The sequence below is a fragment of the Gekko japonicus genome, unplaced genomic scaffold (assembly GCF_001447785.1).
Source record: "Gekko japonicus isolate JY-2015 unplaced genomic scaffold, Gekko_japonicus_V1.1 scaffold2036, whole genome shotgun sequence".
NCBI classification, from domain to species: Eukaryota; Metazoa; Chordata; class Lepidosauria; order Squamata; family Gekkonidae; genus Gekko; species Gekko japonicus.
The window spans coordinates 31,287-41,930 of record NW_015169235.1 but is presented as its reverse complement, the minus strand read 5'-3'; the positions used below and the strand labels follow the sequence as shown (position 1 = coordinate 41,930).

The 10,644-nt window shown below is 47.1% G+C and overlaps 1 protein-coding gene across 1 annotated transcript in view; it reads right to left on the bottom strand.

The window, feature by feature from the left end:
• Window positions 1-5,050, bottom strand: part of LOC107114848 (cadherin-13-like) — a gene marked incomplete at its 5' end in the record, with an annotated part of 62,617 nt that extends 57,567 nt beyond the window's left edge. Inside the window, one exon of the mRNA XM_015416446.1 lies at window positions 4,908-5,050. Within this exon, the coding sequence (XP_015271932.1) occupies window positions 4,908-5,050 (143 nt within the window). The remainder of the gene's footprint in view (window positions 1-4,907) is intronic.
• Between the last annotated feature and the right edge of the window lie 5,594 nt (window positions 5,051-10,644).

Genomic DNA, 10,644 nt, shown 5'->3' with positions numbered 1-10,644 from the left:
TGCCTGGGTGCCCTGCAGCTGCAGGGAGCCCGGGCAAGCCCCCCCCCCTTGAAGGGAAGGGAAGGCAGCTGTGGGGCACCCGTGCAAGCCGGCCCTTGGACAGGCTGGGGAAGGCACGGGGAGGCATTTAAAAGCCTCCCTGATCCTTCCATTGCCCTGCAGCTGCAGGGAGCCCGGGCAAGCCCCCCCCCCTTGAAGGGAAGGGAAGGCAGCTGCGGGGCACCCGTGCAAGCCGGCCCTTGGACAGGCTGGGGAAGGCACGGGGAGGCATTTAAAAGCCTCCCTGATCCTTCCAGCCCCACTGGCTGGCCTGCCTTGGAGTCGCCAGGGGGGTCGCTCTCCAGGCCGTCCCTCTGTAGCCACGCATGCAGAGGTTTTGGCTGTAGTGGGCGTGGCCAACTCTGAAGCCAGCCGGAACTCCGTTCCTGTGCGTTCCTGCCCCAAAAATAGCCCTGGGTGACACACCCCTAATGAAGCCAGTCCTCCAAAAGCTTACAGTAGCCCCTGTAAGAAGAGCTCTGTAAGCTCTTGGAGAATTGGCTACATTAGGGGGTGTGTCGCCTAATATGCAAAGGAGTTCCTGCTACAAAAAGACCCCTGCGTCACAGGTATGATTGTTAACACATGCACGCACATGACGAAAAAAGATACGTTCTCCAATACCGTCCAGTTCGGGATAAGGGATATGTGGAGCGGCATTCTTTTTCCCCAAGAAAACCACCGTCTCCCACAGATATTGCGGTGCAGGAGAAAGACATCTATGAATAGAGAAGTAAATCACCCGCGCAAAGTGGGTGTCCCCCCCCCTGTTTTGCATTTTAAAGCCATATTCTTGTCAGCCCCCCTGCAAATGTTCCCTCTACCAAGTCATGCAGCACAAAAATGTGACATTACCCCTCTTAGGAAGAGCATTTTTACAATCCATCGCTGCGATGAAACCAGCTGCATTCCTGGGAAATGTATTCGCTGTTTACGTTAGAGATATACGGCCCTTATTCATATTGTGTGCCTTTTGGCCGTGCCTTTCCCCCCCTCCTCCTTTTTTAATGGGGTACCGAAGTAACTTGCAATGAGTTTTTCAAAAGATCCTTTTAATTTAGGTTATGTGCAACAGAAGGAACTTTAATCTGCATAATATGTGTAATATATTGCATTTTAACAAGGGTTTTTTAATCGTGTTTTCATTCTAACTGCCATTGCACGTTCAATGGGACGGAATCTGGCATGACAAGGGCGTTAGTTATTGGTGCTGAGGATTTTTAAATAAATATTAAAGATTTACAGCAATAAATATCTCCCATACATCATTACAGTACAAGTTCTAACTCCTCCTACTTCTCTGAGGTAGGTCTCAAGCAAAGGCTCCTCTGTGTAAAAAAAAAATTGTTTTGAATTCTTTATATGAACTAGGTATGTTGCACTCCCTGAAACCAAAAGAGAAAAAAATGCACTGGATCCTACCCTTTTTTTTAGTATACATATGCCCAACTGTGGAATTCCAATAGGAGGCAACTCTTTATGCATAGAGAATAAACTGTGAAAGAGTCAAGAGAATTAAAACAATTTAGGATAACTAACACCTACATTATTATCTTCGGAGATGCAATAATTTCACTGGTAGCACTGGGCACAATCTAATACTCGTAAATAATTTTAAATCCCACCGATTGACTGTGCAGTCCTAAACAGAGTTAAGCTCTTGTCCATCAACTGAAGTCAATCGGCTCAGAAGGGTGAAACTCTGTTTAGGACTCCACTCTTAGCGGATGAAGGAATTCCTGCTCCTTCAAAGCCAACTGGCTTTAAGTTGCAGCCAGTGACTCAGTTCAGTTGCTTGGGTCAGCCTGAAGTTGGTTGCTCTTCATTTGAACCCACAAAGCTGCCTCAATACTGGTGTGAGTTTGGTTATAGCAGCAACAGTTGGAAACAGCTAGATTCAAGTACAGTAGCATCGCAGAGACCAACAAGATTTTCAGGCCATAAGCTCCTTCATCAGATTTGAGCTTTGACTCTTGAAAGCTCATATCCCCAAAATCTTGTTGGAGAAGAGGAAGAGGAGGAGGAGGAAGAAGAATGGATTTATACCCCACCCTTCACTACCCAACAGAGTCTCAGAGTGGCTTACAATCTCCTTTCCCTTCCCCACCCCACAACAGACACCCTGTGAGGTAGTTGGGGCTGAGAGAGCTCTTTCAAGGACTGCTCCTGAGAGAACAGCTCTGAGAGAACTTGTGACTGACCCAAGGTCACACCAGCAGCTGCATGTGGAGGACAGGAGAAGCAAACCCGGTTCTCCCAGATTAGAGTCCGCACTTCTAACCACTACGCCAAACTGGCTCTCAGAGAGAGAACTATCTAAGGAGCCTACTGGATTAGAATCTAGCTTTTCTACTGTAGACCAACATGTCTACCCTCTGAAATGAATGACTAGAAAGTTAGCTTTCCCTTTTCAAAGTGGTGCTCTCTTTGTGCTGCTCTTCATTTGGAGTGCACTGAGAAGCAAACCCGGTTCTCCCAGATTAGAGTCCGCACTTCTAACCACTACGCCAAACTGGCTCTCAGAGAGAGAACTATCTAAGGAGCCTACTGGATTAGAATCTAGCTTTTCTACTGTAGACCAACATGTCTACCCTCTGAAACGAATGACTAGAAAGTTAGCTTTCCCTTCTCAAAGTGGTGCTCTCTTCGTGCTGCTCTTCATTTGGAGTGCACCTGATCCGTAAGAAGCTGGAGGCCAGACGTTCTTCTCTGGATCAGATGGCTGGTCTTGACTCTTACAGCTGAGTCAAGTAGCACATTAAAGACTAAGAACACGTATTTCAGCATTAGCTCCCGTGAATCTGAGCTCACTTCTTCATGAACGCCTACTGGGTATCAGGATGTGTACTACCTTTAATCCTAGATCCCTAAATTCCACATGTGTCACCAAGCCTTAGCTTCTTCAGACCATCTCTCTAACCTCTCCTCTGAAAAAAAGAGTCTCACTGAATTCATTGATGTGTAACTCACATGGGCTGGTTGCCCACATGTCCATCAAAAACCGAAAACATATGATAAGCGTGAGGAAAAGATGTGAGGATACAAGTGTGCCATGATTTTGCAGTTTCTGTCTTACTTGGAACTTGAGCCACGTGGAGTTTCCCCCGAGCCAGTAACAGCTGCTTTGTGATTGGCTCCCCAGGACATAGTCTGGAGTTCCCCAACACGGTGCCTGTGGGCCAAAACCTTCTGTGTGACCGGGGCCTCACATGGGCTGGTTGCCCACATGTTCATCAAAAACTGAAAACATATGATAAGCTTGAGGAAAAGATGTGAGGATACAATTGTGCCATGATTTTGCAGTTTCTGTCTTACTTGGAACTTGAGCCACGTGGAGTCTCCCCCGAGCCAGTACCAGCTGCTTTGTGATTGGCTCCCTGGGACATAGTCTGGAGTTCCCCAACACGGAGCCTGTGGATGTCATGGTACCCACTGATACCTTTCCTTGCACCTGCCAAGTGCTTTTAGAACATGGGTGGGACCAGGTGGAGCTCCTGCACAGCAGAACTTCTGACTGGCCACTGGAGATCAGATGGGTTGTGCAGATTGAAATAACAGGTTTTTTTGGTAGCAGCTGCAACCACCGTGTTGGTTTCCTTCTCTCTCACTCCTTTGACCCACTGTGTTTTTTGAAATTACCTCTCTTCTACTCTGCACTTTGTCTTCCTCAGTTTTTGTGTGTGTGGTTCTGCAGCAGCCATTTTGTAGCTGGTCCCATCTCCCATGGTGGCCATTTTGTGGTGGAGCCCACCACCCTGTGTCAGGATTCCAAAGGTTCAAAAAATGTTGGGGACCCTTGACATAGGCAGAAGTTTCTCAGTGCTGGATTCTCAGTGTATGTCCATCAGACTTAAGACCTGTAACTGGGGGTGCATTCAGACGGACAGCTCATCCCACCATTATGCCGGCTCAAATTTGATCCCGATCTTTTTAATCCATCCTCGCATGACCAGATATCCCCCGGGGGAATCGCCTTACCGCGCGCTGCTTCCGCTGCGGATTGTCTAGACGGTGTCCATTGAATGAGGCGCGCGGGGTGGCTTTTTTAAAAAAACAAAAGTTTGTGCATGTGCATAGACATGATCAACCCTGACTGTTCCCTGGAAGGCCAGATAATGAAACTGAAGCTCAAATACTTTGGCCACCAAATGAGAAGGGAGCACACACTGGAGAAGACCCTGATGCTGGGAAAGATTGAAAGTCAAAGAAGATGGGGACGGCAAAGGATGAGAAGGTTAGACAGTGTCATCGTTGCAACGAACATGAAATTGAGCAAACTTCAGAGGACAGCGGAAGACAGGAGGGCCTGGCGGGATCTGGTCCATGGGGTCGCGAAGAGTCAGACTCGACTGTGCGACTGAACAACAACAACAACAATAGACATGATATTGCATCCTTGGTTATTCGCGCATGCACAGAATCAAGATTTTTTAAAAATGGCACCCATTCGAGATGGTATAACGTTAGACCATCCTGAACGGGCGCCATTTTTAATTGCATGCTGGAACGAACAGAAGGGGGGAAAGTCTGCGAGTGGCCCGTCGGAACGGAACACTCTAGATTTAGAGTAGTATCTTTTTGGTACAGCTCCTAAGCGTGGCAAAACGGGATGCTCATGGAAGATGGACGTTTCCCAGATGTTGATGTCTAGACATTACATTTAAATCCATGAGGCATTTGTGCCTCGCGCAAATCTAAAGAGCCATCTCAATGCACCCACTGGTCAGCTTTTTCAGTATGGGAACAGATTACCTGCTCATGGAGGCAATGATTCCCCAAGACCGCTCAAAGAACCTTCCGTAGGATTAATAACTCCTGGCCTAGCATCAGCAAGCCACCTCTTGGTTTCATGAATGCCCATTACTCACCGTTGTCAATTGCCAGAAAAGACGCCGTGTATACATTGTTTGTGACGTACGAAGATTCGCGGTCAAGGATATTCGTGGTGACGATAGTGCCATTGGTAGGGTTAATTTCAAGCCAATTGGCTGGATCTTTGTCAACAGAGTATCTGCAAGAAACAAAGAGAGCAGTGGATGGGGTATTCAGCCACAACCTGAGAGACAGTATTAATGTGACAAAAACAGACCTTCCTAGTTTGGGCACGGTTGCTATGGGGATTTCAGTACTTCCACATTTTGAACTGCAATTTGGTTTCACAAAGGGAACCCAAACACCAGGCTGTTTTGCTTTTCCAAATATGCAGCCATTGTTGATCATATAATGAATTAGCTTTTAGAGCTTAAAAGAGAGCAAGAGAGAGAGAGCAGCACCCCCATTAAGCAGCCATCTTTAACCAAGCCCAGAATAAAAGATTTGTCAACAATTGCCAGACGAAGGGCGCACAAGACACCTTGCACAAACACATCACAATGAAGTTTAAGTAAAAGCCAATTCAGACACCATCCTGCACTGGTATGACAGGTGGACAATCCATCCATCCATCCAACATCTATTCTCTGAAAGAGGAAAGTGACATGTTCACGGCTAGCAGCAACGATGATTGACGGTTCTCATACACATGTGACACATGCTGCGTTGACAAATGATGTTTGTATTTCAGATGCGTCTGGATGCCTTGTCGTCCCCCCCGTTGCTGACTTTGTCTTGTCTAATTTCACAGCATCATCTGTCGTTCACCATCATTGTTATGTCGCCATGTGTAGCAGGCATGACCAACTGGAACCGGGGGTGGGGTGGGGTTATGTTGGTAACGAAAATGGCCCATAGCATGAAAATGACTGCTTTAAGCTCCATGAAGCTCAAATACTTTGGCCACCCAATGAGAAGGGAGCACTCCCTGGAGAAGACCCTGATGCTGGGAAAGATTGAAGGTCAAAGAAGACGGGGACGGCAAAGGATGAGATGGTTAGACAGTGTCATCAATGCAATGAACATAAAATTAAGTGAACTCCGGAGGACGACGGAAGACAGGAGGGCCTGGTGGGAGCTGGTCCATGGGGTCGCGAAGAGTCGGACTTGACTGTGCGACTGAACAACAACAAGCTCCATGAAATCAACAAGAGCCTTTCTGCTAATTGCAGTGGACAGCAAGAAAGGCAAGAAACTTAAGGCCAATAAATCGGAGGCGCCCATTGACTTGAACAAAGGCAGCCGGAGAGTCCACTTGGAATACGCAAATCACCAATGGCAGAAAGGTTTAGCTGTTTGCTTGGCAATCTCGCCTCCTTTCCCCCAGCCCGTTCCCACTGATGATACTCCATCCCCGACACAGGCCCAAGATGTCCAGATTTTGATCTTTCAATATAAAACAAACGAAATCAAAACCGCCAGCTCAATATGTCTGATAGAATCTTGACTCCGCATTTGTCATTTCGGCAGAACATGGATCTATAGAATCTTGTTTAGCTATCTGGAATGAACCTGCTCCTTCCAGACATCAAAATAACAGAAATACCAATCTTGGGGGAAAAAATAACAGAAATACCAATCTTGGGGGAAAAAATAGCAGATTCAAACTCAGGAAAAGTTGGAGTATAAAGAAACACACACACTAATTCCAATTTCCGGCTTCGTTGCTAGATTGTATTTATCTAAGGTATAGCTATACGGTCCAGGGCTCTTTTTGTAGCAGGAACTCCTTTGCATATTAGGCAACACACCCCTAATGTAGCCAATCCTCCAAGAGCTTACAGTAGCCCCTGTAAGAAGAGCTCTGTAAGGTCTTGGAGAATTGGCTACATTAGGGGTTTGTCGCCTAATATGCAAAGGAGTTCCTACTACAACCTTTCTGTCTGTCTGTCTGATCTAAGGTCCATCCGTCCGTCCGTCCGTCCGTCCGTCCGCCTGCCTGCCTGCCTGCCTGTCTGTCTGTCTGTCTGTCTGTCTGTCTGTCTGTCTGTCTGTCTGTCTGTCTGTCTGTCTGTCTGTCTGTCTGTCTGTCTGTCTGTCTGTCTGTCTGTCTGTCTGTCTGTCTGTCTGTCTGTCTGTCTGTCTGTCTGTCTGTCTGTCTGTCTGTCTGTCTGTCTGTCTGTCTGTCTGTCTGTCTGTCTGTCTGTCTGTCTGTCTGTCTGTCTGTCTGTCTGTCTGTCTGTCTGTCTGTCTGTCTGTCTGTCTGTCTGTCTGTCTGTCTGTCTGTCTGTCTGTCTGTCTGTCTGTCTATCTATCTATCTATCTATCTATCTATCTATCATCCACCTATCTATCATCTGTTTGTCTGATCTAAGGTCTGTCCATCCATCCATCCATCCATCCAGGTAGTCACCCGAGTTGGCCTGAAGCAGTAGAACAAATTTAGAGTCCAGTGGCACTTTTAAGGCCAACAAAGGTATTTAAGGTATGCATGTTGCACACAAAACTCATACCTTGAATAAACCTTTGTTGGTCTTAAAGGTGCCACTGGACTCTAAATTTGCTCTATCATCACCATCACCAGGTATGTCCAACAGGTAGATCACAATCTACCAGTAGATTGTGGAGGGGTCAGAGGTAGATCTCCAGCCCCACTTGGTCTCCTGGTTTGCTGGACAGGTGTTTGGGGTTTTTTATGATTGTTTGGTGGTGTTCGATTATTGGTGCAGAAGGTGACAGAAGGTGCATTATAAATAGGGGGGGGCGGTGGAACCCAACTTTAGTGGGTTGAAACTAATTTGAAACTTTATTTTCATGGTGGTAGATCACCGGCACTTTTGGCCGGGAGGGGAAGGGAAAGGAGTTTGTAAGCCGCTCTGAGACTCCAAGTGAAGGGCGGGGTATAAATCCAATCTCTTCTTCTTCTTCTTCTTCTACCTGTTCGAAGTTGGACATGCCTGATCATCACCATCACCATCTATCTAAATACAATCCAGTAAGGAAGCCGGAAATGGGAACGCTGAGTGGGGAAGAAGAGGGCTGAAACAGGCTTCCTTAGGGATGTCTGGAACCTCCATGAGGGAGTTTGCTAACCATATTGAAAATTAGTTTCACTGCCTCTACAGTGCTGACAGAAGTTTCACTTGCATCCCTACATTTTTTAGAGGAGCGAAGTCCCCCTCCCATCCATCGGCAGGAAGGTAAAACCAGGCAACCCTAGAGACATGTAAGTTGGTGGGTGGAAAGGGACTCATGAAGGGACCAGGCAGTAGGTGATGTGGATGACCTCTCTCTGAGACCCTGGAGAATTGCTGCCAGTCTGAGTTGACAATACTGACTTTGATGGATCAAGGGTCCGATTCTGTGTAAGGCAGATTCATGTATTCATGTGTCTCTCTATGTACAGATGGACTCCTTGCCTTCTTTGCCCGATTTCAGCATCTTCCTAATGAAACCGTGACATTCTAATTGTAACCTGAATACTGTTTTTTGTTGCATTTCATGTGCCCATGCCATATCAGAACCCTGCACTCATGCGCGGATGCGCAACAAAACAGGAAGTGCCCATAAGTGGCCACAGCAGAAACCAATCTGTTCTCTGATTGTCCAAACCAGACTTAGTTGTGTCAGACATTTTTTTAACATCCAGAAACCCTACAAGTTTCTAGTGATTTGGATTCTGGCCCATATTTTGTTGGTCGGACAAAGATATAATCGTTCTAAGCCGTAACCTCGAGTTCTACACTGTGTTCATCAGCATCCCATTTCTTCTGTAGCCTGTCATTGCTGCGAATGAGAATGTCGCTACTGGCATCTCGGAAAGGTTTTAGTCCCAACGGGAAATGGAAGAGGACGAAATGGATGCGGCCACTAATGAACGGTGAATGATTCAGTCCATCAACTCTGCCTGTACTTCAGGTCTAATAACCATTTATTAATCAATAGATAGGCTTTATCTTCCATGGAAATGGGCCATTCAAATAAAAACAACGCTCTTAAGTGTTTTATACTCTCGGTTTGTTCTTTAGGAGGTTTTAGGGGGAAAACAACAACAAGTTTGAAATGTACATTAGAAAATGAAAAGGGACGATGAACCCACATCCACTTAGAATTTTTTTCAATTTCCATTCGGAGACATTTCAGCACTCCAAGTTAGTGACGTTTCAGATGCAGGAGTTTCTAATGGATCCGAATGTCTTCCCGGGCTGAACTACAAAGTGAACTATGCAAAGCGTGACTTGATGAAGAATAGTGCAGAGCTTTTCCTACCAAAAATGAAAAATTTTAAGTTTTTAAACTTTTAAGTTTTCATCTATTGTCAGTGTACAATGCTATATAAATAAGATTATTGCTCTTTGCAGATCTTTAAAAATATAAATGGGTGCTCTGCTGGCTAAAAGTAAATATCCATTAAGGATAAAACCATAGCAACACTCCCGGCGATCAGGCAATGGGGAGGGGAGATTATTCCTCATCCCACAAGGGCCGTCTCATTCAGCTCAATGATAGAGGCATCTTCTGACATGCCAGGACTAAGTTCTGTTGTTGTTTTTTGGGTGGGGTCCAAATGGCGTTCCCTTCCCTAAGTGCCCCCCCCCATGCTGAGCACACACCCTCCTGCCCCCTGGAGGATAGTGAAGAGCATGACTTTTGAAGAACTTCTTTAAGCCTCAGCGGTAGGGCGAAAAGACATCAAAGAGTGAAAAGTACTGGGTTCGACGCATAGAGGACTCGGATGACGACATGCGTTCAGACGCGTTCATTGTACTTCACAACAAGACTGAACAAACGGCTCTGCAAGGCCAACTATATATACTCCACCCGGTACACCTATGTTCCCATAGGAGGGTTTGAATTTCCCGCCAAGGGTGCTATTGGTGGACTCGAGGTGGACCAGGATCCTAGGTCCCCTTTGTGTTTGGGGACCAAGCTCCTGCTTTAGCCGTGGACCCCTAGTGGTGGTTCGCGTACATAACAAAGAGGGTTGCCGATGTGGTCTCTGCAGCATCTTCCGGAAAAGGAAGATCACTCCCCAGAGGCCCCTAGGACCTTGCAGGATCCTTAGGACTGTCTCCTACAGAGCCAGTTTGGTGTAGTGGTTAGGAGCGCGGACTCTAATCTGGGATAACCGGGTTTGATTCCCCACCCCTCCACATACAGCTGCTGGAGTGACCATGGGTCAGTCACAAGTTGTTTCAGAGCTGTTCTCTCAAGGGCAGTCCTCGAGAGAGCTCTCTCAGCCCCACCGACCTCACAGGGTGTCTGTTGTGGGGAGGAGAAGGGAAAGGAGTTTGTAAGCTGCTTTGAGACTCCTTCGGGTAGTGAAGGGCGGGGTCCAAATCCAATCTCTTCTCTCTTCTTCTTCTCCTGCTACAAACTGGAGGGTGAATTAGCAAATGATGGGAGCCAAGAGCGGCAGTGAAGCCAATCCCCTTTCTTTGGATGGCGCCATCAGGGTCATGCACCGGCTGGTATTCCTTGCTGCCTGCCAATGGCCTGGGTAAGTGGTCAGAAGTTGGGAGTAGCCACCAGCTCCTCTGAGCAGCCGTTCCCAGACACTGATGCTTCCTTGCTGGCTCAGGAATCAGCCAATGGCAGCAGCTGATGCCCAACCAAACTGGTGTGAAGAAGGAGGTAGCACAGTAGAGAGTCAAGAAGAAGATGACCCTGGAAGGGGCCCCAATTCAGTCACTTCCCAGAGGAAGAGAACAACCAGAAGCTCCCAATAGGGCCAAGGCAGCTGAGTGGCTGGTGGCTGCCCCAGGGAGGGGTCCTTCTACAGCAGTCGCTCAA